This window comes from Cololabis saira, chromosome 3 (assembly GCF_033807715.1).
Source record: "Cololabis saira isolate AMF1-May2022 chromosome 3, fColSai1.1, whole genome shotgun sequence".
In the NCBI taxonomy this organism is placed as follows: Eukaryota; Metazoa; Chordata; class Actinopteri; order Beloniformes; family Belonidae; genus Cololabis; species Cololabis saira.
In genome coordinates, this window is record NC_084589.1 from 50,481,412 (window position 1) to 50,506,310 (window position 24,899).

Genomic DNA, 24,899 nt, shown 5'->3' on the forward strand with positions numbered 1-24,899 from the left:
ACAGTCAGGTGAACCTCCCTACAGATGTTGCATGGCCGTTTTAGTGTGCATTTGTCCATTTTGTGTGTTCTCCCACATTTAAGACATCTGTCCTTCTCCTTGATTCATTTTATAATGTCAGCTTTGGAGAGTTTCTTGAATTCTATGCATGAACCAAGGAAGTGGTCTTTAACATTACAATGGGGACAATAAGGCTTGGGCTTATTTACATTTACCTTGTCTTTGATGTAAGCTCTTGGTGTGCCATCTATCTCAGATGTTGACAGGTAGACAGAGGAGACTTGTCTGGGGGGCTGGTGTTCCTTTCCTGTTCGTGGTCTTTCCTGCTTGTGGCCCTCAACAGCTCTCTCTGATATGCGTTTGGCTCTTGATTTTAACTGTAGCCACTTTGAAAGGTCAAGAGGGAATAGGTTAGGCTTGCCTGCCCGGTCAGAATACCACGATTAATACAGTGCTCAACAAATCCATCTCTGTACTGCACAGGGAGTTTACTGAGGAGTCTGTCAACATGAGAGGCACATCTTAATTCAGATCCATTAGGGTCCTCTAGGGACAGCAACATTCCCACCAGAGCATGGACAGAAAGGGGCAAATCATCAAAGGCCTCTACGTAACCTATGCAAATAAAAGGGGAATTCAATATTGATCCAATTTCGCTCTGGACTAGGAGTTTTGGCTGACCCTATTTCTTTTGAAATAGGGTGGACAACATATGCCCGTCAAGAACAAAGGCTGAACTCCTTCCATATGTGTTGCATACAGGGAATTAAGTGGCAGGACAGGGTCACGAATGAAGAAGTTTTGAAACGGGCTGGCAGCAAATCTCTCTTCCAAACTCTGAAGATCAGAAGGCTCCGTTGGCTTGGTCACCTGCACAGACTGCCAGACTACCGGCTGCCCAAGTGCATCCTCTACGGCGAGCTTTGTGACGTCCACTTCTTCGCTTCAAGGATGTTGCGAAACGCGATATGAAAGCGTTAAATGTCGATACATCTAGCTGGGAAAGGATGGCTGAAAACCATAGCAGCTGGCGTCGTACACTTTATGCTGGTGGCAATGAACTGGAGCAGCGATGGTTTGAAAAACTAGCCCGCAAACGCACTAACACTGTTTGACTCATTCAGCTATTAACACTAAAATCTCACGTAGATAAATTTGCCATTTATTATTTCTTTTGAAGTGCTAGGAGAGCTGTGGAATATGGTGTTGAATCATGCATGCTGGATCTGGCCAGTTTTCTGGCTCCTGGGTGCTGCAGATGTTGAGGATCTGATATTTATACTGTTCAGTAAGATGTGAGTGGTTGTCAAGGAGATTATCTAGAGTCATTTTCAGAAGGGCAAAGTCACTCTCTCGTTCCACTCCCTGCCTTGGTATTCCATAAGCAGAGGCTACGAACAAGTCCATAACATTGGGGGTTTGTTATTCAAATTAGAAGCATGGCTGCACCTGGAATTTTCACTAAATTGAGTGCTTGTAGGGAGACTAGAGGCTGAGTTGGTACAAAGAGTCCCTTTTGTGAGAACTATGTGAGCCATGGGATCGTGGAAATGCCTTCTGTTGTGGCATATGAGCTCCATAGTAGTCAGGAGGCCGCCTATCCCTCTTAAGTCTAGCCCTTAGGTCATGGCTGATTGGCTGTGTATAGGGTTTAGTTGATATTTCATCAGATGGCAAAGGGATTTGGTGCTCTCTATGAGAGGTAGACAATGATGGTTTAGGTGAAAGGTGGGGCTCTGTTTGGTGAGCAGGGGTAGATGGCCTAGGTCAGGGGTTCTTAACCTTTCTGACCTTGGGGCCCAATTTTTTCAGTACAGAGTGGCCCGGGGCCCGTTAAATATTAACACTGTATAGCAGGGGTATTCAACTAAAACATTAAGAGGTCCATTTAGAGAAAATTTACTCAAGCGAAGGTCCAGAACATCATTATATATATATATATATATATATATATATATATATATATATATATATATATATATATATATATATATATATATATATATATATATATATATATATATTATGTGTGTGTATATATTCAAGTAACCTCATAGTTGTATCAACATCTGCATCTGACTGTTAGATTAAAAAAAGTACATTTCAAAAATATTTGCCACTTAACATGTGTAACTTGAATTACACATATTTTTTTCTCTTAAAAATAAAATTGATTTTATTTTATTTTTCAAATGCTATCTTATTTTATTTCTCTACCAGCAGTTTGATTTTCCCCTTTTCTTTGTTAATTGTCTCAACACGTTTTTATAATAAATGAATATAAACACATCTTAGAAATTGAACAGTTTTGCAGTTTTTCTTTCTTCCCCTTAATCTTATGCCCTCACTTTCTGTCGTTCAGTGAGAGAACTGAGCTCTAATTTCTCCTGCCAGGACTTTAAATCTGGGCTGGATGGTGTCAGGTTCTCATACACATGTGAAGGTGCTCATTGGTGAACCTGGAACGATATTTAGTTTTAATTATGTTCATTGTGGAGAAAGCTGCCTCACAGCTGTATCTGGACTCAAACATGGGTGTTTTAAGATTTATTTTATTTAAGATATTAAATTAATCAGTTGTCAGGACTCAGCGTGTCGGGCTTCATCCGAGCCTGATCAGCTGCGACGGGCTGCGACGCGCTGCAGCCCAGTCACTTTCCGATGCTTTTGCAACAACAGTCCAGTCCAGCAGACACTTCAGCCCACGCATCTACCATCCTTCAGCAGTAACGACGGAGCCCGCTGCCGCTCGGGCGGCAGCGGGCTCCACGGCCGCGGGGACGCGTCGGCTCCCGCTCAGTCGGGCGGCTCCTCCCGCTCTCCGGCCCGCCTCCGCGGGGCAGCTCCCCCGGGAGTCTCGTCTCCTTCTCGGCTGCGAGCCCCAGGTCTCGCCGTCCGCCCCAGGTGTCCCGCCCAGAGCCGCCGCCGGGCAATCACTGGCAAATCACGCCCCCCTTCCCCCTTCTCATGGTGGCTTCAATTACGTCCGCCTTAAGCCTGAATTATGGTTCCGCGTAAATCGACGCAGAGCCTACGCCGTAGAATCCCTGATCCTGGTGGATCTAAACCTACTCTGTGCAAAATAAATGATTTTTTCTGTAAATACACACCATTTCTCTTACTATTACACGTACAGCTAGCTGAGTGTCTTCTCCTCATTTGGTCGGGAGTTGCTATGCAGTCCCGCGGCCCCCGCGGCCCACACGTACAAAACTGAATTCTTTTTGCGGCCCTCTAGAGGGCGCTCGCGGCCCAACGTTGGGCCGCGGCCCTATGGTTAAGAATCACTGGCCTAGGTGATGTTTGAGACAATTCAGGGGTAGCCTCATTAGTGGTAGGCTGGGTTGAGTCTATTACACCTTGGGATCCATCCATATACTGAGTAGAAGTAGCCTGACCTTCATTAGTGGTTCCATAATTCCATTCCATCAGTTTATTGCCATCAGTCATTTTGGGTCACTGTGTGGTGTGTGGCTCAGCCTCCGGCTCGAAGGACCATTTGTAATCAATGAATGTTCTTTTTTTTTCAAAAATTGTTTTAGCCTGATTTTTTCCCCATTATATCACCCAGTGCTCCTAAGTGACAGTCCTAGGCATTGCCATCCTCTACCAACCCAGGGAGGGCCCCACACTGAGCTCAGCTCTCCTTCAGGGATTCTGGGTTCCAGAGCCCAAGCTATGTGTGGAGTTGAGCCTGACTATCTCTAGCCGGTATCTCTCAACCTCCCACACAAGCTCCGGCTCCTTCCCCCCCAGCAAGGTGAAATTCCATGTCCCCACGGTGAGGGTTTTGGTCCAGGGATTGGGTCGTCAAGGCACCCTGCCACGACTGCTACCCAGCCCACATGGCACCAGCCTCTCATGGACCTTCCTGCGGGTGGTGAGCCTACGGGAAGGCGGGCCCACGTTGCCGTTTCAGGCTGAGCCCGGTCCCATGAGCAAAGACCCGGCCACCAGGCGCTCGCCTTCCAGCCCCAACCCCAGGCCTGGCTCCAGGGAGGGGCCCTGGTGACGCCGATCTGGGCGACGTGACCGTCCTCGATTTCTTCCTCTTCATGATAAGCTTGTGAACTTTATACATCTATCCAGTTATTCATCTCATACAAGCCAGCAGCACCTGAAGCCACGCTACAACACACAATCCAAAGCGTTTGATTGTATTTATCAGCACCACAGATAGCGGAAACCCACTTCATATAATGATACTGCATGACATGACAAAGTCCAACAAACCACAAGAACTACAAAAACATAGCCTAATAAAACAAATACATTTTAGACACAAATTCAACACATTTGTAGGAGTTCAGCACCAGGGATAGCGACCAGATAACTCTGAAATCACTGTCATCCACTTCAACTAATGACAGTGGTGTAGTAAAACTGGCATGGCGGCCCATAAATTCACATACAAGTTCAAATTCAATTTGAAGTATTGTGGCCTACTCACCACTACTTGAGGGTACTCGGCGAGCCTTGTGCTCCGCGAACTCAACCGGGGGCCCGGGGATGAATCGCTGCTAACAACGTGAGGTTCATCTCCCACAGGAGGAGGATTAGGGCGAACAAAATATGCGTCTAGCTCGGGCAATTTGGCTTTTTCTTGCTCCCTTTTTTCTTTTTCTTTGCGTTTTATCCCTCCACTTTTGTGTTTATAATTCCCGCTGATGTTTAGGCTGTAGGATTACTGTGCTCTGTTGACAAGTGATCCATGATGACGTATGACGTTGATAGACGGCTGTTGATGACGAACTATTTTACCCAAAATACATTTGGAGATTCACTTGTAATTTTTGTTTTAATGTTAACTGTTAGTGTGGAAATCTCAGCACAACATATTATACAATGCTTTATACCTAATATGAACCAAGTGGTGCCACAAAAAAAAAAAAAAAAAAATTTACGGGCGGCGGGGCTTGCGGCCCGGGCCCCATTGGGCCCCCCCAGTACCCCCCGAAGCCCCGCCTGTGCCTCTGACGTCACCAGAGGTTCGTCCAGGGGGCCAAGGGAATCTGACCCTTAACCAGTAAAAAACAGATTTTTAAATAATTAAAACAAAACCAGAACCTGAACTTTCCTCATAAACCAGTAAAAACTGATCACAGTGCAGATAATAGATTCTTGATCAACCATCATGATCAGAACCTGTCTCCGTCAGAGGAGGTCCATTCACCGACGGTCCTCCTTCCGAGCCAGTTCTGGTTTGTTGCATTGGTTGCGTCTCTCCTTGGTTCTGTATCGCGTTCTGACCGACAGCCGGTCCACCAGTCGCAACTCATCCTCCACTTTGATCTGCGCTTCGGTTTCAGCCTCTTCATGGCCGTCCTGAAGGAACAGCTTCTCCAGGTCTGGTGGCAGCACCGACTCCTGCCAGCAGCCCGCTGGAGCTCTGTGAGTGTAAAACTGGACCGCAGACAACGTTCTGTGGTACTGATCTACGCTGGTCCTGTCGCTCTTCAGGAAGCCCCTCAGCGTCCCTCCGGTCCTCATCCTGTCCACCAGCTGGTGGACCGTCGTCGACACCACCCACGACTCTTTATGTCAAACCATTCAAAAGTTATGGCAGATAAAAGTATTCCATGGGCCGCTGTTGAGCCATTTTGCCACGCCCATTAATGCAAACCATGAAAAATCTAATTTATCGCCACGCCTGGCTTGCATGCCAAATTTGGTGACTTTTGGGGAACTATCAAATATGGACCAATCAGATTAATTACACAATTAATTCAAAATGGCCGACTTCCTGTTCGGTTTCGGCCATGGCGCCAAGAGACTTTTCTTTAAGTTGCGACATGATACAGGTGTGTACCGATTTTCGTGCATGTACGTCAAACCGTATTGTGGGGCTTGAGGGACAAAGTTTTAAGGGGGGCGCTGTTGAGCCAAATTTAATTTATCGCCAGGCCTGGTTTGCATGCAAAATTTGGTGACTTTTGGGGAACTATCAAATATGGACCAATTAGATGAAGGGGGTGTGCTTTTTGGCGTCTAGCGTCGCCACGGTAACACTTTTGAAAGAGAAAAGTAATGCGCGTAGTCGCAGGATGGAGACGCACATTTTGATATAACACATCTGGGTTCACGATACAGTTCGGGCCGTATTAATTCTCGAAGGAATGGCATTGCTCCAAAATTATGCGATGAATTCAGAATGTTCAAAATGGCCGACTTCCTGTTCGTTTCGTCCATGGCGCCAAGAGACTTTTCTTTAAGTTGCGACATGATACAGGTGTGTACTGATTTTCGTGCATGTACGTCAAACCGTATTGTGGGGCTTGAGGCACAAAGTTTTCAAGGGGGCGCTGTTGAGCCATTTTGCCACGCCCATTCTTACAGTAGATATACAATGTCGATACATATACAATAGGGCCTTCGCACTGTAAGTGCTCGGGCCCTAATGACTTGGTTTTATATAACGCCCTTCAAGGCACCCAGAGCTTTACAGAGATCATTATTCATTCATCCACATTCTCCCCGGTGGTAGCTACGTCTGTAGCTACAGCTGCCCTGCAGACTGACGGAAGCGTGGCTGCCATATCGCCCCAAACGGCCCCTCCGACCACCACCAAACATTCATACACATTCAAACACATTGACACGATGTTATAATCGCCTACATCATCCAATATTGTCCTGTAAACTTGTTCTAATCTGCTACCGCTGCTGCTACTACTTCTGCTGTTGCTCTGCTTACTGCCCCCTATCGGTCACCACCGGTATGAGGGGCTGTCCTTGCGTACTACGCGAGGAACGTGTGGACGAGAACGGACGCGAACACAGGCACCAACTGCAAGTCTAACCGCGGCTTAAGGCTTCAAACGGGGTACCACCTGACTTATCAGGAAATTAATTAAACAGCAAAATCAGTCTCAAAGTAGCTGTTATTCTATGCCTGCCAGCCTGGTGTCAATGGTGGCGCTATAGAGTAACATTGGAGGAAGAATTCCAAGCACAGGCCTTTGGAACCAGCAAATGTAACATATACAAACAACTCTCTAATTCAAAGGAATCAGAATTTATGTACAAAAGTGTAAAAAGATAGTGACATAACACTTGGGATAAATTCCGATGCCTAAACTACACATAAACTGCAACTAACTAAACATTAACACAAACTTCATATTATATACATGTGTGACTGTGTGTATGTGTGTGCGTTATTGTGTCAGTGTCAGTGTTGGCTGACACTGACAAGGCTGGCCTCAGAACTAGGCCTCAGAAGTGACATTAAGTCTTTACATGTTGAACAAAGGGCCGTGGCCCAATAGTTAGCAACAGTCGAATAGTGTTACTTTTGGTGTACAAAAGAAATAATAAATTTAACTTAGATATTAAATATGTGACATGTCATATCTCAGGCATGAAGGATGAACTAATCTAAAAACCTTTCTGCCTTTTAAACATTTGATTTTTGTATCAAGTGACAAAGGCTAAATTTTCCATCACAATAAATGTATCATCCGTTTTTGGCGTCTTCGTCAGGAGATTCATGTCACAATTCTGTACTGGGGGCGGGGTTTATTTGGATGAAAACTGCTTTGGTGAAGCAGTCACGTCCCGGTACTCCACCCCTGGCTCAGTGCTGGCTCTGAGACTCTCCTCTGTTTCCATGGCGATGCCCACTGACCCTGATCTCTTCCTCTTCCTCATCTTCATCATCAGCACCAGCAGCAGGATGGCAGCAACCAGCAGGACGACGGGAGCAGAGATGACGTGGACTCTGAATGAGCGGAAAGACTCCGCCCTCCAGCTCACATCCAGCCGGTTGTCCAGACTCAGGTGAGACGCTGCACAGGTGTACTTGTGCTTCCTCTGCAGTTCCTCTTCATCCACCATCAGCGCCATCCTCAACTGGTAGAGACCGTTGCCGTTGGGCAGCACTGAGCCAACGGTCATTTCCTCCTCGTCCACGGGTTCACCGTCCCTCAGCAGCGTCAGGTTGATGTGGCGAGGGTAGAAGTCTGTGGCTAGACAGGTGATCTGGGCCCCGCCCCCTCCCGGCTGTGATAGGAGGTGTAGTCGAGGTTGAACACGACGCATCACCAGGTGCTTGTTGCTCTCCAGCAGGTGTTGTAGAGTCTGGATGCAGAACGGAAGGTAGATGTTTGAAAAACGCGTCTTCATATACATCTGCCTCATGGTGTCCAACTGGAACTCCCAACCGTCACCACCGGTGTACAGGAAGTGAGTCGTGTTATACTGCACACTGTCGGCATCATGACCATTCGCACCATCCCTGACCATGATGAAATCAGGCTGACCGTCTTCCTGGACCTCACAAACCCCCATCCTCTGTTGAACATATACGCCAGGAGAGGTCAGGTTCAGCTGTTTTCTGACTAGGCCCAACCTGATCTTCATTCTCATAATGACGTTCTTCATCCCATTCAAGGCGAATTGTCCCACATCAAGCTCCTCCCCTTTCTCACCTCCAGCACCAACCTTCATCACTCTGTTGGTCTCTGAGTCATAGTACCCCACTTGGATGTCATCCAGCATCAGAACTGCGGAGAACTCCGGGAACTGGGTTGGTCCTGAGATGTAGGTGAGCATCGCCCACAACGAGTGCTTGCCTAAAAAATGCAGAGAATTATGGGTAAGACACAACGTGAAGATCGGGGTGATCATCAGATCAGAAGCTTAAGAGAAGTCAGGTGTGTTGTCAATAGTCATCCTTCTGGTCCATTCATCCATTTTCCGCCGCTTATCCGGAACGTCGCGCGGGCAGCAGCCTCAACAGTGATTCCCAGACTTCCTTCACCCCAGACACTTCCTCCATCTCTTCCGAGGGGAGTCCCAGACGTTCCCAGGCCAGCCGAGAGACATAGTCTCTCCAGCGTGTCCTGGGTCTTCCCCAGGGTCTCCTCCTGGTGGGACATGCCTGCAACACCTCCCTAGGGAGGCGTCCAGGAGGCCTCCGGTAAAGATGCCCAAGCCACCTCAGCTGACTCCTCTCAATGTGAAGGAGCATCGAGTCTGAGTTCCTCCCGAGTGACCGAACTCCTCACCCTATCTCTAAGGGAGCGTCCAGCCACCACAGGAAACTCATCTCGGCCGCTTGTATCCGTGATCTTGTCCTTTCGGTCACTACACTAAAGTTCATGACCATAGGTGAGGGTAGGTGCGTAGATTGACCGGTGAATCGAGAGCTTCACCTTTCGACTCAGGTCCTTCTTCAGCACGATGGTCCGGTACACCGGCCGCATAACTGCGGATGCTGCACCGATCGGTCGGTCAATCTAACCCTCCATCTTTCCCTCACTCGTGAACAAGACCCCGAGATACCTGAACTCCTCCACCTGAGGCAGGACTTCTCCACCCACCCGGAGAAGGCACACCACCCTTTCCTGGTGGAGAACCATGGCCTCGGTTTTGGAGGTGCTGATTCTCATCCCTGCCGCGTTGCACTCGGCCTCAAACCACCCCCACCACATGCTGCAGGTCCGCTACGCCTAGAAATCCCGTCCATAAAAATTATGAACAGAACTGGTGACAAAGGGCAGCCCTACCAAAGTCCAACATGCACCGGGAACAACTCTGACTTACTGTCGGCAATGAGAACCAAACTCCTGCTCCGATCATATAGAGACCGGACAGCCCTTAATAGAGGTCCCCCCCCCCCCCCCACACAGAATGTGTATGCGTATGTATGCGTATATATATGTATATATATTAAATATAGTAACAGTGCACATATATATGCCTTAGGTTTTTACCAGCATGGTATTAACCATTAATATGTGTGCAGACAAGGTTAGAAAAAAAAATCGGAATAAACCAGCCACTTACTTCGGAATTAAGTTTAATTCGGAACGGCCATTTTCATTTGAAATTGGGTGTTTACATGGTAATTTTTACTCATTTTAAATGGGATTTAATTTTAATTCTGAATTAAAGAGGAATTAAACTCATGTAAACGCAGTATCAAAAGCAGCACTGAGGTCCAGTAGAACCAGTATGGACACTAATCCCTTATCTGAGGTCCAGTAGAACCAGTATGGACACTAATCCCTTATCTGAGGTCCAGTAGAACCAGTATGGACACTAATCCCTTATCTGAGGCCATAAGAAGGTCATTTATGACTCGAACCAGTGCTGTCTCTGTGCTATGATGCATTCTGAACCCTGACTGAAAAACTTCAAACAGATCATTTCTATACAATTGGTCACATTTGGCAACTGACTTGCAACTACTTGCAACTACTTTTTCCAGAATTTTAGATACAAATAGAAGATTAGAAATTGGTCTATAGTTAGCTCTGGGTCAAGAGAAGGGTTTTTAAGTAAAGGTAAGTAAAGGTAAATTACTGCAACTTTGAAAACCTGTGGTACACATCCTAAGTTTAGGGATAAGTTGATCTCGTCCAGTATTGTCATGCTGGCCTGGCCTGCCGCCTGCGTCCCTCTCTCTCTCTCTCTTTTTTTTTTACAGGCTGCTGTAGCGCCGGCTATCTGACTTTTTTTCTAAGTGAGAGAGTCAGGCCAGGCCAATCAGAGGCCACTCAGGCCAGTAGCATGTGAGGAGGGCAAGATGATTGGTTTGTTTTGATTAACACCCGCCCCAACAGTCTGTATCAACCAAACAGACAGCGTGTGGAGGAAAGTGTGTGTGTGCACAGTGGATTTTCACAAAGTAATGCCCGGGCAGAAATTGGCAGAACACCGGCCCTGATACCCTGATACCCTCCTGTAGCCACTATGTGTTAAACAGAAAATATCACTCCTGCTCTCTGTAATTAGATCGTTTACTAATAGAGACTAGGAGATATTTAGTAGTCGGCATCTAATTTTCAGATCGGAAGCTGAAGAAAGTCAGGTGTGTTCTCGTTAGTCGTCCTTCTGGTTTTTAAAAAAAAAGAAAGCTAAAGACATAAACAAAAACAGCTGTTTCCAGCAGTATTTGTTACCTGAACTCATCGCCAGGTGGAGGAGCAGAAACCTCGACATCAGCTGAAGAACAAACATATTTATTAGACGCTGATCAGTCCCAATCGTCTGTTTCTGTCTCTGTGTGTTTACTGCTTGTTTTTTTTAAGGAAGCAGGGCAGATTAAAGAGCTTTAACCTATCAGGATGAGGAAGAACATGGGGGTGTTTGCAGTCAGACAGGTAATACTCCTACCTGAACACACAGCATGAGGAAACAAAGTCCATCCCGTCAGTCAGGTTTGTTCCTGCATGAACTCCTGAGGCTCATTCAGGCAGCTCGTTGAATTATCATCAACTATATATCTATTAACCTTCTTTTTACGTGTTTGTATTATTTTCCCAGATACGGCTGGCCTGTATAGGCACATGTTTGGGGCGCCGTGGCCCCCAGGGGGTGCTACAAAATCAGAAAAATATCACCTTCAATATAATCATAATAAAACTACTCATTATTAACATGGATTCAATTATAAAGCAATCCTCAATAAATACTAGTACAAATGATAACACCAGGTGTAGTAAAATCATTAGACTGATACGACACTGTAGTGGACGCAGTATTAAAAAGCACCACTAAATGTCTGTAAAAGAATTGTTTTATACAAACAAGGCGTGTTTTTTGGGGGTTCAACCATCAATCAATCATCCAATTCTAATGCCAACGTGTAATCAATGTTGAATCAACGTATTTTGTTTGTCGCAGACCAGGCTTCAACATGGATTCAACATGGATTCAACATGGATTCAATGTTTCTGCTTAATCATGTTTTTTCCTTCAACACTCAGAGGTAGCAATAACTGGCCAGAAGCCTGTAAGCCAGTTTTCTCATCATTGTATGAATCTTTTTTTTTTTTTTTTACACATGTGTGAGTGGGATCGGAGGGGGGGGGGGGGGGAATCCAAGCCTTTGGAATCTGCAAGAGAGAAAACAAACAAACAGAAACAGGAACAGGCAGAGACACAAACAGCAACCATTCCAGGTCTCTGAAACTGAAAATCAAGAGAGGGCCAGAAGAGAGGGCCAGAGGACCAGAAGAGGGTGGGAGGAAACCCCCCTGCCAGCAAGCCCCGCCCCCATCAGTCCACTCCCAGCAGATGACAGAGGGAAGCCCCGGGCAGAGCCCCCATGACCACGGGAGGAGGCAGCCAGGAAACCTACGGTGATGGACCAGAAGCCAGTCGAGAAGAAAGCCACCCGGGAAAGGCTGATCATGGGGCCAAGAGTTCCACACCCTCCAGCCTCCACCCTCCACCAATTCACACTAACATACTAACATACACTCACTGACAAAGACATGGACAATCATTCTCTCACCACTCCCATCTCCCCCTGGAGGCCCGGCACAGCCCAGCAGCCCCAGAGTTTTGCTAGATAACACGTGTCACACCAATTCGGCGGTATAGGCTGGTAAACTCGGTGGCCACAAACCCACACATGATGCCGTAAACCATCTGAAGTTGTTAACAGCCTGCCGATTATCAGTAACCCCAGTTAACAGTAGAAGCCACCAACACTCCCAGTGTTTCTGCACCCATAAGAGGCATCTCTCGAACAGCCCGAGCAGGAGCAGGGGCAGGAGCAAGGGGGGGGGGGGGGAGCAGGGGCAGGGCAGGGGCTGGGTCCGGGGCAGGGGCAGGGGCAGGAGCAGGGGCAGGTGCAGGGGCAGGAGCAGGGGCAGGTGCAGGGGCAGGGGCAGGGGCAGGGGCAGGAGCAGGGGCAGGTGCAGGGGCTGGGTCCGGGGCAGTTGCAGGGGCAGGAGCAGGGGCAGGTGCAGGGGCAGGAGCAGGGGCAGGTGCAGGGGCAGGGGCAGGGGCAGGGGCAGGGGCAGGAGCAGGGGCAGGTGCAGGGGCAGGAGCAGGGGCAGGAGCAGGGGCAGGGGCAGGGCAGGGGCTGGGTCCGGGGCAGTTGCAGGGGCAGGGGCAGGGGCAGGGGCAGGAGCAGGGGCAGGTGCAGGGGCAGGAGCAGGGGCAGGTGCAGGGGCAGGGGCTGGGTCCGGGGCAGGTGCAGGGGCAGGGGCAGGGGTAGGGGCAGTGGCAGGGGCAGTGGCAGGGGCAGGAGCAGGGGCAAGGGCAGGGGCAGGGGCAGTGTCAGTCTTTATTCAGATCAAAACAATGTTCAGCAACTCCAACATCAGCAGGGAAGTGGTGATCCCCTCTTGCAGTGTTACTGAAGTTAGCTTCCATCTGTTCTAAAAGTCTAAGGCTTCAGTTAGCTATTTCACAAATGTTTGTATCCGGGGGTTCTGGAACCTTCTTACAAGGTCACCTGGATCAGGGTCGCTCGCTCAGCTATCTTCACAGCAATAAAGGTTACTAGAAGCATCTGTAAAGGACCATTCCACCTTACAGATCTGCAGTGTTTCCTATGAAGGTTTTTTACTAGAACCTAGTGTCCTTGTTGGATGGAACGCTATGAACCACTGGCTGGACAGGGCTGGGCTGCTTCCAACTGTGAAGTGATCCGAGACAACATGGATTGACGATTTCTGCAATATGCTAAAACAGAATTCTCACAGAGATCAGCTGATGGAAGGATACCATGTCCAGGGACATCAACACCCATTGAAGGAGGTCTGCCAAAAATAATCTCAAAAGGGTTAACTATCACACAAATGAATTTTAAGAAACAAAAGAAATTCTCCCTGCCAGTGTCACTGTAACGATCAAAACTTTTTTAGATTTTTTGAACATTTTTAAGCATTATTAACTATGGTGACATAATATGTATGCATGCTGCCTCCTCCTTGCTAAAGAAGCTAGACAGTGTTTACCATGCTTCCTTGCGCTTCATTACCAATGCCAAATGGCTTACTCACCATTGTGTACTTTATCAAATGGTAGGATGGACCTCCCTCTATTTATGGAGGAAAACACTCATGTACATCTTCATATATAAGACCATCTTGGGTAAGCTTCCTCCTTACCTTTGTAGTCTCATTTGTCTAGCCTCTAGCAGCTACAATACCAGATCCACTAGATTGTTACTTTTAAAAACTCCCAGAGCACTCACTGAAATAGGTAAGACTGCATTTTCTCACTTTGCTCCATTGGCATGGAATGGTTTACAAGACCTCACACACTTAAGCACCCTGGTTTCCCTTGGCAAATTTAAATCTTTGTTACGAAACAATTTACTTGAAGAATGTTGTTGTTGTCTGTAGAATGGATATACTGTTTGATGTTGGTTTTTGAGTGATGTATTTTGTATTGTGTATTTTATTGCTGCTGTTGTCTTGGCCAGGTCTCCCTTGCAAAAAAGATCTCGTATCTCAATGGGACTTCCTGGTTAAACAAAGGTTAAAAAAAAAAAAAAAAAAAACAGTTGTTAATCGCTGCGCATTACTGCCGAACCTGGATACGTTAGTGTGGGTCTGACACCTTTGTCAGACCCTTTCACTACTCAGGTAGTTGCTAAGTTGATATTAGCATTGGTCGATCCAGAAGCATACATGCAGAGTTAGAAGAGTTAGTTAGTGTTGTCCCACAAAGGGAGTGCTGATTCAGTTATTAGAAAGTTATTAATAATTGTCTTAAGATAGTTATTAAGAATTAATAAAGAAGATTACTTATCAAAATGAATCAATCAACACAAACAACTTCTCTCATTCAAATGAATCAGAATTTATTTACACAAGTGTTAAAAGATAGTCAAATCTACATTAACATTTTTACAGTGCAATAAATGCACTTGCTCTAATATGAAGTCAAACAATACACAAAACACATCTGATGTGTGCTTATGTTTCAGAGAAGTGGGGTATCAATTAACATAAAAAATAATGTCTTTTTAATCAAAATTAATATTGGATTATTTTACACAGATTTGACACAAAGCTGGTGTATTAGAAGCCTCACACCATGTATGTCATGCAACAAAGGGGGTGCTGGTTCAGTTCTTAGAGAGTTATTAATAATTGTCTTATGATAGTTATTAATAATTAATAATGTAGATGACTTAAATGACTAAATCCAAACCGTGAACCACCTGAATTATCAGGAAGTAATAACTAAACAGCAAAATCAGTCTCAAAGTAGGTGTTATTCTATGCGTGCCAGCCTGATGTCACGGGTTGTGCCATAAAGTAACATTGAAGGAAGGATTCTGAGCACAGGCCTTTGGAACCAGCAAATGTAACAATTATGTGCAAAGTAAACAGAAAGAACTCCCTAATTCAAAGGAATCAGAATGTATTTACACAAGTGTTAAAAGATAGTGAAATAACACTTTGTCCCCGGAACGTTGGCCGTGTGTTGGCAGGCCAACACACGGCCAACGTTCCGGGGGCCGTCCTGGGGACTGGGCAGACCGGCGAGACAGCTCGGGGGGACGTCCCCGAGGCCTAGGCCTGGGTCTTGGCGTGGGTCTTGGCTGGCGTGACGGGGGGACTTGGCTGGGCTTGGGGACTTGGCTGGGCTCGGGGACTTGGTTGGGCTCGGGGACTTGGCTGGGCTCGGGGACTTGGCTGGGCTCGGGGACTTGGCTGGGCTCGGGGACTTGGCTGGGCTCGGGGACTTGGCTGGGCTCGGGGACTTGGCTGGGCTCGGGGACTTGGCTGGGCTCGGGGACTTGGCTGGGCTCGGGGACTTGGCTGGGCTCGGGAACTTGACTGGGCTCGGGAACTTGACTGGGCTCGGGAACTTGACTGGGCTCGGGAACTTGACTGGGCTCGGGAACTTGACTGGGCTCGGGAACTTGACTTGGCTCGGGAACTTGACATGACTCGAGAACTTGACATGGCTCGGGAACTTGACATGGCTCGGGAACTTGACATGGCTCGGGAACTTGACATGGCTGCGAGGTTACCCGGGTCCGAGGCGCCGGCTGTGGGGGTACCCGGGTCCGAGGCGCCGGCTGCGGGGGTACCCGGGTCCGAGGGGCCGGCTGCAGGGATACCCGGGTCCGGGGCGCCTGCTGCGGGGGTACCCGGGTCCGGGGCGCCGGCTGCGGGGGTACCCGGGTCCGTGGCACCGGCTGCGGGGGTGCCCGGGCCCGTGGCTCTGGCTGCGGGGGATCCAGGACCATCACCGGAGCCGGGGATGATGCGTCCGGAACCACCACCGACGACGCGCCAGAGACCACCGCCAGAACAGCGGCTAGCTGGGGCTGACGCCGTCGTCGTCGCTCCAGAGCCTGGAGAGCCTTGCCATTGGCCTCCAGCAACCTCCTGTTGTCCTCGAGGGAAGTCCAGAGGGACACCCACTCTCTCGCTGGGTCCATATAATGGTCGGACCGTTCTGTCACGTCTGGGGGAAGGTGTGGACCCAAACGCAGAGAGAGCAGGAGGCAGGAGGCAGGAGTTGGCAAAAAAAGGATTTATTTTAACAAAGGCAAAAACAAAGCGGTGCTGGGCAGGATCAAGACAAACTAAAAAAAAGGGATAAAAAAACTTGAGGAGCAAAACGTGGCAGGAAAACATGGGGAGCAAACAGTACGGTCCGACAGGGAACAAAGGAATGACAAGACCAGATATACACAGGGGATAACGAGACATGACGAGACACAGGTGCCGACACAATCAGGGCAGATGGGACACAGGCGGGGCAAAACAGAAACTGAAAGCTGGGGGGAATGTCAACCTTGACACACTTGGGATAAATTCCAATGCATAAACTACACAAAAACAACAACTAACGAAACATTAACACAATATTCATATTATATACATGTGCGTATGTGTGTGTGCGTCAGTGTGTCAGTATGTGTCATAATGGCTGTTCATACACGTGAAAAGAAAGAAAGATGGCTGACAAAGTTACATGGTGACTGAGTCTCGTGTGATTAAAAATGGCGGACGAGATTTTTTCTCCTCCAGTGAAAAATGAACTCGGAGGCTTTATGACCAAGATAAGAGTGTGCGTGTAAGTGTGTGGGGGGGTATGTCGTAGAGGATGAGTGGCTGATGATGGATGATGGCTCCTCACAGTAGTTTTGGTTTAATAAAGTGGCGAAAGCTAACTTATCCATCATAATCTCATCCATCTTTGGCATCTTCTTCATGAGATTAATGTCACAATTCTGCAATGGGGGCGGGGTTTATTTGGAGGAAATCTGCTTCAGCGAAGTCCTCACGTCCCGTCCTCCACCCCTTGCTCCAATGCCTCATCATTGCTGGCTCCGGGACTCTCCTGTGTTTCCATGGAGATGCCCTCTGTCCCTGACCTCTTCCTCATCTTCATCATCAGCACCAGCAGCAGGATGACGACAACCAGCAGGAGGACGACGGGAGCGGAGATGACGTAAACTCTGAATGAACGGAAAGACTCCGCCCTCCAGCTCACATCCAGCCGGTTGTCCAGACTCAGGTGAGACGCTGCACAGGTGTACTTGTGCTTCCTCTGCAGCTCCTCTTCATCCACCATCAGCGTCTTCCTCAGCTGGTAGAGACCGTTGCCGTTGGGCAGCACTGAGCCAACGGTCATTTGGTTCTCGTCCACGGGTTCACCGTCCCGCAGCAGCGTCAGGTTGATGTGGCGAGGGTAGAAGTCTGTGGCCAGACAGGTGATCTGGGCCCCGCCCCCCCCCGGCTGTGATAGGAGGCGTAGTCGAGGTCGAACACGACGCATCACCAGGTGTTTCTCGCTCTCCAGCAGGCGTCGCAGAATCAAGGCACATAAGGGCAGGTAGATATTTGAGAAACGCATCTGCTCGTACAACTGCCTTATGGTGTCCAACTGGAAATCCCAACCGTCACCACCGCCGTACAGGAAGTGGGTTGTGTTACAATGGATGCTGTCGATATCATGACCATTCGCACCATCCCTGGACATGATGAGTATAGGCTGACCGTCTTCCTGGACCTCACAAACCACCATCCTCTGTTGAATGTAGACGCCTGGAGAGGTCAGGTTCAGCTGTTTTTTGACTAAGTCCGACCTGATCCTCATCTCCATCATATTGTTCTGCAGCACATTCAAAGCTAGCTGTCCCAGGTCAAACTCCGCCCCTTTCTCACCGCCAGCACCAACCTTAATCAGTTGGTCTGTGTCTGAGTCATAGTACCCCACCTGGATGTCATCCAGCATCAGAACCATGGAGAACTCTGGAAACTGGGTTGGTCCTGAGATGTAGATGAACAACCCCCAAAGAGAGTGATTTCCAAAGCCTAAAGAATGCAGAAAATTATAGGTAAGACACAACATGAAGATCTACCTAAGTATAAGATCGGAGGTTGCAGAAAAGTGAGGTGTCTTGTCAATAGTCCTGCTTCTGAACATCCAGAACATATTTTTCACCCACTTTGACAACCAGCACTTCTCATCCGATTGTCAGGCCTTGCTGAGAGCCCAAATACCACCAGACCTTGAAGAACAACAATAAAACTCTTTCTTACAGTATTCAGAAGCTCTTCCAAAGCAGATTTGGCCACTATGAACTAAGAGGAACATATATGTTCAGGAAAACAAAGGCAAGAACCAACATTAAACAACAATGCATCTCAGTGATAGGAGTTAATCTGTGGAACAGCTGAGATACAGAAATGAAAATGTGGAGCACGTTATTACAATTCAAAAGCACCTATAAATACAAAATGATTAATACATATAAGAAAAAGGTATAATACACATAGGCATGTACCTATGGACATGTGTATGTATGTATGTATGTATGTATGTATGTATGTATGTATGTATGTATGTATGTATGTATGTATGTATGTATGTATGTGTGTATGTGTGTATGTGTGTATGTGTAGGTATGTATGTATGTATGTATGTATGTATGTATGTATGTATGTATGTATGTATGTATGTATGTGTGTATGTATGTATGTGTGTATGTATGTGTGTGTGTGTGTGTGTGTGTGTGTGTGTGTGTGTGTGTGTGTGTGTGTGTGTGTGTGTGTGTGTGTGTGTGTGTGTGTGTGTGTGTATGTATGTATGTATGTATGTATGTATGTATGTATGTATGTATGTGTGTATGTATGTATGTGTGTATGTGTGTATGTGTGTATGTGTAGGTATGTGTATGTGTATGTAAGTGCTTATTTATTGTCAGGATTTGACATTTTCCTGTTTTATTTTGAAAGTCCTCGTCTTTGTGTTTAAGTTCTGTCTTGACCTTCCTGTTTCCCATCTGCCCTGATCGTCTGCAACTATGTCTCGCTAACCTTTGTGTATATCTAGTCTTGTCTTTCCTCTGCTCCTTGCTGGTTCGTCCTGTTTCCTGCCTTCATGTTTCCACAGTCAGGTTTTTGTAAGTTTTTGATTGTGGTTCACAGTCTGATGTTATATCCTGCTCAGCAGCGTTTTTGGTGAAGTTTTTGTGAATAAATCAGTTTTTAGGAACTCCTGCCTCCTGCTCTCCTGCATCTGGGTCCTCACTTAAACCTTCCTGACAGAATGGAACAGCCAGCATGGACCCAGTGGGAGGAAGTTTCCTTCTGGCAATATATCTACCGGGAGGCAGAACTCTGGATTCCTGGTTTGCACGTGTTGGGAACACGCCTGGCTCGAGGGGGGCCCGGGTGTTCTCAGCCCCAGGGGAGACAACGACGACAATAACGACGACGACGGGGGTGCCAGCCCCAGCCTGTTCTGGTGGGGGTCCTGGACGCACCCCGCTCTGTTCCTGTTTCGGCGGTGGTCCTGGACGCACCTCGCCCTTTTTCTGCTCCGGCGGTGGTCCCGCACGCATCAGTTCTTGCTCCAGTGATGGTCCCGGATGCCCCTCAGCCTGTGCCGAGGACCCGCTGTCCCCCTCAGCCGGCGCCTCGGGTTCTGTCTGCCCCGAAGCCAAGTTCCCCACCACAGCCGCTGCCACAGCCCAAGCCTAGGTCCCGAGGGCGATCTCCTGAACTGTCTCGCCGGTCGGCCCGGCCCGGTCGGCCCCCCTGAACTTTGACTATGAGTTGGCCTGGGCCCTCCTCCAGACCCCCCTCCGCCCATCCTGGGTTGTTTTTTTTTTGTGCTATTCTTTGAGAGATCTGAGATCTGTCCCTTGGGGGGGGGGGTGAAGTCAGGATTTGACAATGTCCTGTTTTATTTTGACAGCCCATGTCTTTCTGTTTAAGTTCTGTCTTGACCTTCCTGTTTCCCATCTGCCCAGATCGTTTGCTCCTGTGTCTCGTTAACCTTTGTGTATATCTAGTCTTGTCTTTCCTGTGCTCCTTGCTGGTCCGTCCTGTTTCCTTCTTCCATGTTTCCACAGTCAGGTTTTTGTAAGTTTTTGATTGTGGTTCACAGTCTGATGTTATATCCTGCTCAGCAGCGTTTTTGGTGAAGTTTTTGTGAATAAATCAATTTTTGGGAACTCCTGCCTCTTGCTCTCCTGCATCTAGGTCTCGCTGAAACCTTCCTGACATGTATACTGTATGGAATGATATTTAGTAATGACATGTGAAATATGCTGTATGTTTGTGTACAGTTATTTTGTTTATACTCGAGCAACTTCTCATATGGATTTATTCATCTATTTTGTTTCATTCTCTAAATCCTAACTGCACCAATTTTTAAAAGCTAACTTTTTTTGTGAAAAGGGTAGGCGTCATAAGCTTAGGCTTCAGTTTACACTTTTTGTCCTTGGTTTTTAGTTAAAATTGTTTATATGTACCAAAAAAATTCTATATTTTTTTGTATTACACTGATTTACACCTGTACTTTGGGTTATTTGTGTTGTGGAAATTGAAAGGACCAATAAACTAAACTAAAAAGTCTGCTGACCCTCCTTCTCCAGCACCTCCGGCAACCTCGCCAGTATTTTCTTCGTGGACTTCAGCTCCACCTTCGACTCCCTACAGAAACACGCTGATCTAGAAGTTACACCATCTCAGCATCCTCCCCCGTCTGTTCCACCTCACCCACAACTTCCTCATACTGTAGAAGGGTGGGCTCAATCACATCCCCTGCACTCACCATCACAACTGGGGTCCCACAAGAATGTGTGTCGAGCTCTATGCTGTACACTCACTAAACCAATGACTGCCCTAGCATCTCTTCCGCCACATCATATCTCCCATATGCAGATGACATTCTGGCTCTTCTCTCAGACAACAAATCCACTCTGGACTATCACAATACAGTCACTCATTTAACCAAGTGGTGCTCAGATAATCATCTCCAAATCAATCCCAATAAAACAAAAGAATTACTGTTCAGCCCCCCATCAGCCCAGAACTTCAGCATCATAAACCCCCAAACAGCTGCGACGCTGGACACTTTCCAATATCTGGGAATTTCTCTGGACAATACACTCACCTTTGATCAGCACACCACGGACATCCAGAAAAGAAGCCAACAAAGACCATCAGCCATCCGCAAACTTAAAGGACCATACGTTGCACCCCACTTCCTGTTACTATTCTATCAAAGCATCATTCAAACCATCCTTCTGTACTGTTCCACATGTTTCCTTAAAATGTGCTCTGTCACCAACCGGGCCAAATGCACGCGCATCACAAAAACAGCTGCTAAAATAATCAGTCTCACCACACCCAACCTCACAGAACTAGATAACAAGTCCATCTCACGCCTAGCCAACACCATGGTACAAGACATCACTCACCGACTGAACTAATATATCATCCCACTACTCTCAGGGCGCAGGAACAGAACTCTTAAGTTCAGGAGGGCCCGGTTGGGGAAAAGCCTGGTCCCTGCAGCCATAGCTGTCCTGAACAACAGCTGATCTATCTGTCCGCTTTTGTGCTGGCTTTATGTTGTCTTTGTTGGTATGCATATCATTTATTTATGGTCAGTGTGAATGAAGTGTCCGTTGTTGCCTGTCCGTACTGTCAGTGAGGACAAATCTCCCTACCGGACAAATAAATAAAATAAAATTCTGGTTGTCTAGGAAAAAAAAGAAATAAAGAAAAGCAGCATTTGTTACCTGAACTCATCACAAGGTGGAGGAGCAGAGATCCCGACATCAGCTGGAGAACAAACATATTTATTAGACTGCTGGTAAAAACCCGTTCGTCTGTTTCTGAGTTTTTACTTTCTCTTTTAGAGATGAAAGATCAGAGGAAAAGATATTTCCTGTCAGAGCACGTTGGCCCCGCCCTCGAAGCCTCAACATGCCGCAACACGAGCTTCACAAAACCAAAACCCCAAACACGAGCGGAACTGATGAGAAGAGTCTGGTTACTGACGGACGGATAGAGGAGGAGGACAGACGTCTGAAAGTTTAACAAGTAAAACACTGAAGTAAGATAAAGTTACTTATACCCAATACCCTAGCCTATACTCCAAAATCACCAGACCCACCCGAATTACTACTCAAAGCGCAACACTAATTGACAACATATTCACAAATGTAATAACTAACAATTCTGAGAACGGGGTTCTGATAAATGATATCAGCGACCATTTGCCAATTTTCACAATTCACCACTGTAATATTAAAAAAAAAAAAACATCAAGACAATACTGAAGAGTCTATGGAGGCATTCAAAAATGACATTATAACATTTAACTGGGAACCAGTCTACAAAGAAAAGTATGTGGATAAAGCATATGATGAATTTATACGAATATTTAAATTATTATATGATAAAAATTGCCCAACTAAACCGATTTACAAAGATGGAATGTTATTCCCTTTTTAAGTTTAAGCTCCCGGATAGAATCAATCAGGATGAAAATTCTACCAAGGATGTTGTACCTTTTTCAATGTCTGCCAGTTAAAATTTAATTAAAATTAAAGCTGCAAGCAGCGATGAACGGGCCCTCGCACTCACGGCCACCGCCCCCCATAAGCATATCAGAAATGACACCACCCACGACTTCCTATATCAAACCATTGAAAAGTTATAGCAGAAAAAAAGGGACAACCAATCAGAAGAAGGGGCGGGGCTAATTCAGGACAATGAAGGTCAAGGAGTCCATACAGAGTCTGATGACACCACCCACAACTCTCCATGTCAAACCATTCAAAAGTTATAGCAGAAAATCGGACAACCTATCAGAAGAAGGGGCGGGGCTAATTCAGGCCAATGAAGCTCAAGGACTCAATACAGAGTCAGATGACACCACCCACTACTCTCTATGTCAAAACATTCAAAAGTTATAGCAGGAAATAGGGACAACCAATCAGAAGAAGGGGCGGGGCTAATTTTCACCAATTATGGTAAAGGACTCAATACCGAGTCCCATGACACCACCCACGACTCTTTATGTCAAACCATTCAAAAGTTATGGCAGAGAATAGTATTCTAGGGGGCGCTGTTGAGCCGTTAGGCCACGCCCATTAATCCAAACCATGAAATATCAAATGTATCGCCAGACCTGGCTTGCATGCACAATTTGGTGACTATCAAATATGGACCAATCAGGTGAAGGGGGGGTGCGCTTGTTGGCGTCTAGCGTCGCTACGGTAACACTTTTGAAAGAGAAAAGTAATGCGTGTAGTCGCAGGATGGAGACGCATATTTTGATGTATAACACACCTGGGTTCACGATTCGGTTCGAGCCGTATTAATTCTCGAAGGAATGGCATATATTGCTCCAAAATTACGCGATTAATTCAGAATGTTCAAAATGGCCGACTTCCTGTTCGGTTTTGGCCATGACGCCAAGAGACTTTTCTTTAAGTTGCGCCATGATACAGGTGTGTACCGATTTTCGTGCATGTACGTCAAACCGTATTGTGGGGCTTGAGGCACAAAGTTTTCTAGGGGGCGCTGTTGAGCCATTAGGCCACGCCCATTAATGAAAACCATTAAATATCAAATTTTTCGCCAGGCCTGGCTTGGTGCAAAATTTGGTGACTTTTTGGGCACATTTAGGGGGGCAAAAAGGCCTTCCTTTCGTCAGAACAATAAGAAGAAGAAGAAGAAGAATTCCTACAGATACAATAAATAGGGCCTTCGCACTGAAGGTGCTCGGGCCCTAATAATAAAAATTCCTGCAAATACAATAGGGCCTTCGCACTGCAAGTGCTCGGGCCCTAATAATCACACAGGAAAGCTGGGAAAGAATATGCCAACTACAATGGGTCTCAACTGGGTCAAATACATGGAGGGAGTTCTGCTGGAAAAGTATAACAAGATTTTTTATCACACCCATTCAAAAACGATATCAGGGCAGCAGGGATGCCTGTTGGAGACTATGCGGGTCTAAAGTCTAAAACCAAATTCATGGTATTTGGAAATAACAAATCAAACAGATGAGAAAATGAGATGTTACATCTCAAGGGGCTATCCTTTAATAAATTCTGAAATTCTGAAAAATTCTGAAATGATCCCCTCTTGCAGTGTTACTGAAGTTAGCTTCCCTCTGTTCTAAATGTCTAAGGCTTCAAACGGGGAACCACCTGACTTATCAGGAAATTAATTAAACAGCTAAATCAGTCTCAAAGTAGCTGTTATTCTATGCCTGCCAGCCTGGTGTCAATGGTGGCGCTATAGAGTAACATTGAAGGAAGAATTCTGAGCACAGGCCTTTGGAACCAGAAAATGTAACAAATACAAACAACTCTCTAATTCAAAGGAATCAGAATTTATTTACAAAAGTGTTAAAAGATCGTGACATAACACTTGGGATAAATTCCGATGCCTAAACTGCACATAAACTACAACTAACTAAACATTAACACAAACTTCATATTATATACATGTGTGACTGTGTGTATGTGTGTGCGTTATTGTGTCAGTGTGTGTGTGTGTGTGTGTGTGTGTGTGTGTGTGTGTGTGTGTGTGTGTGTGTGTGTCAGTGTGTCAGTGTGTGTCATGTCTGTCTGGCCTCAAAACTAGGCCTCAGAAGTGACATCAAGTCTTTACATGTTCAACACAAAACTGTGGCCCAATAGTTAGTGTACAAAAGAAATAATAAATCTAATTTACATATTAAATATGTGACATGTCATATCTCAGAATATCTCTCATGAAGGGTTAACTAATCTAAAAACCTTTCTGCCTTTTAAACATTTGATTTTTGTATCAAGTGACAAAGGCTACATTTTCCATCACAATATCATCTGTTTTTGGCGTCTTCGTCATGAGATTAATGTCACAATTCTGCACTAGGGGCGGGGT

The 24,899-nt window shown here is 46.6% G+C and overlaps 2 protein-coding genes across 2 annotated transcripts; both read right to left on the reverse strand.

Annotated features, from left to right (window-relative positions):
• Positions 1–6,998: 6,998 nt before the first annotated feature.
• LOC133440762 (hereditary hemochromatosis protein homolog) lies at positions 6,999–11,013 on the reverse strand. The gene is made up of 2 exons (XM_061718079.1): positions 10,908–11,013; positions 6,999–8,573 (listed from the first exon to the last, which is right to left on the reverse strand). The coding sequence occupies exons 1-2, from the start codon at positions 10,963–10,965 to the stop codon at positions 7,519–7,521; spliced, it is 1,113 nt and encodes a 370-aa protein (XP_061574063.1). The 5' UTR covers positions 10,966–11,013; the 3' UTR covers positions 6,999–7,518.
• Positions 11,014–16,145: 5,132 nt separating this feature from the next.
• Positions 16,146–21,848, reverse strand: LOC133441188 (hereditary hemochromatosis protein homolog). Its single transcript, XM_061718587.1, has 2 exons — positions 21,755–21,848; positions 16,146–18,032 (listed from the first exon to the last, which is right to left on the reverse strand). Exons 1-2 carry the CDS (start codon positions 21,810–21,812, stop codon positions 16,996–16,998), a joined length of 1,095 nt encoding a protein of 364 aa, XP_061574571.1. The 5' UTR covers positions 21,813–21,848; the 3' UTR covers positions 16,146–16,995.
• Between the last annotated feature and the right edge of the window lie 3,051 nt (positions 21,849–24,899).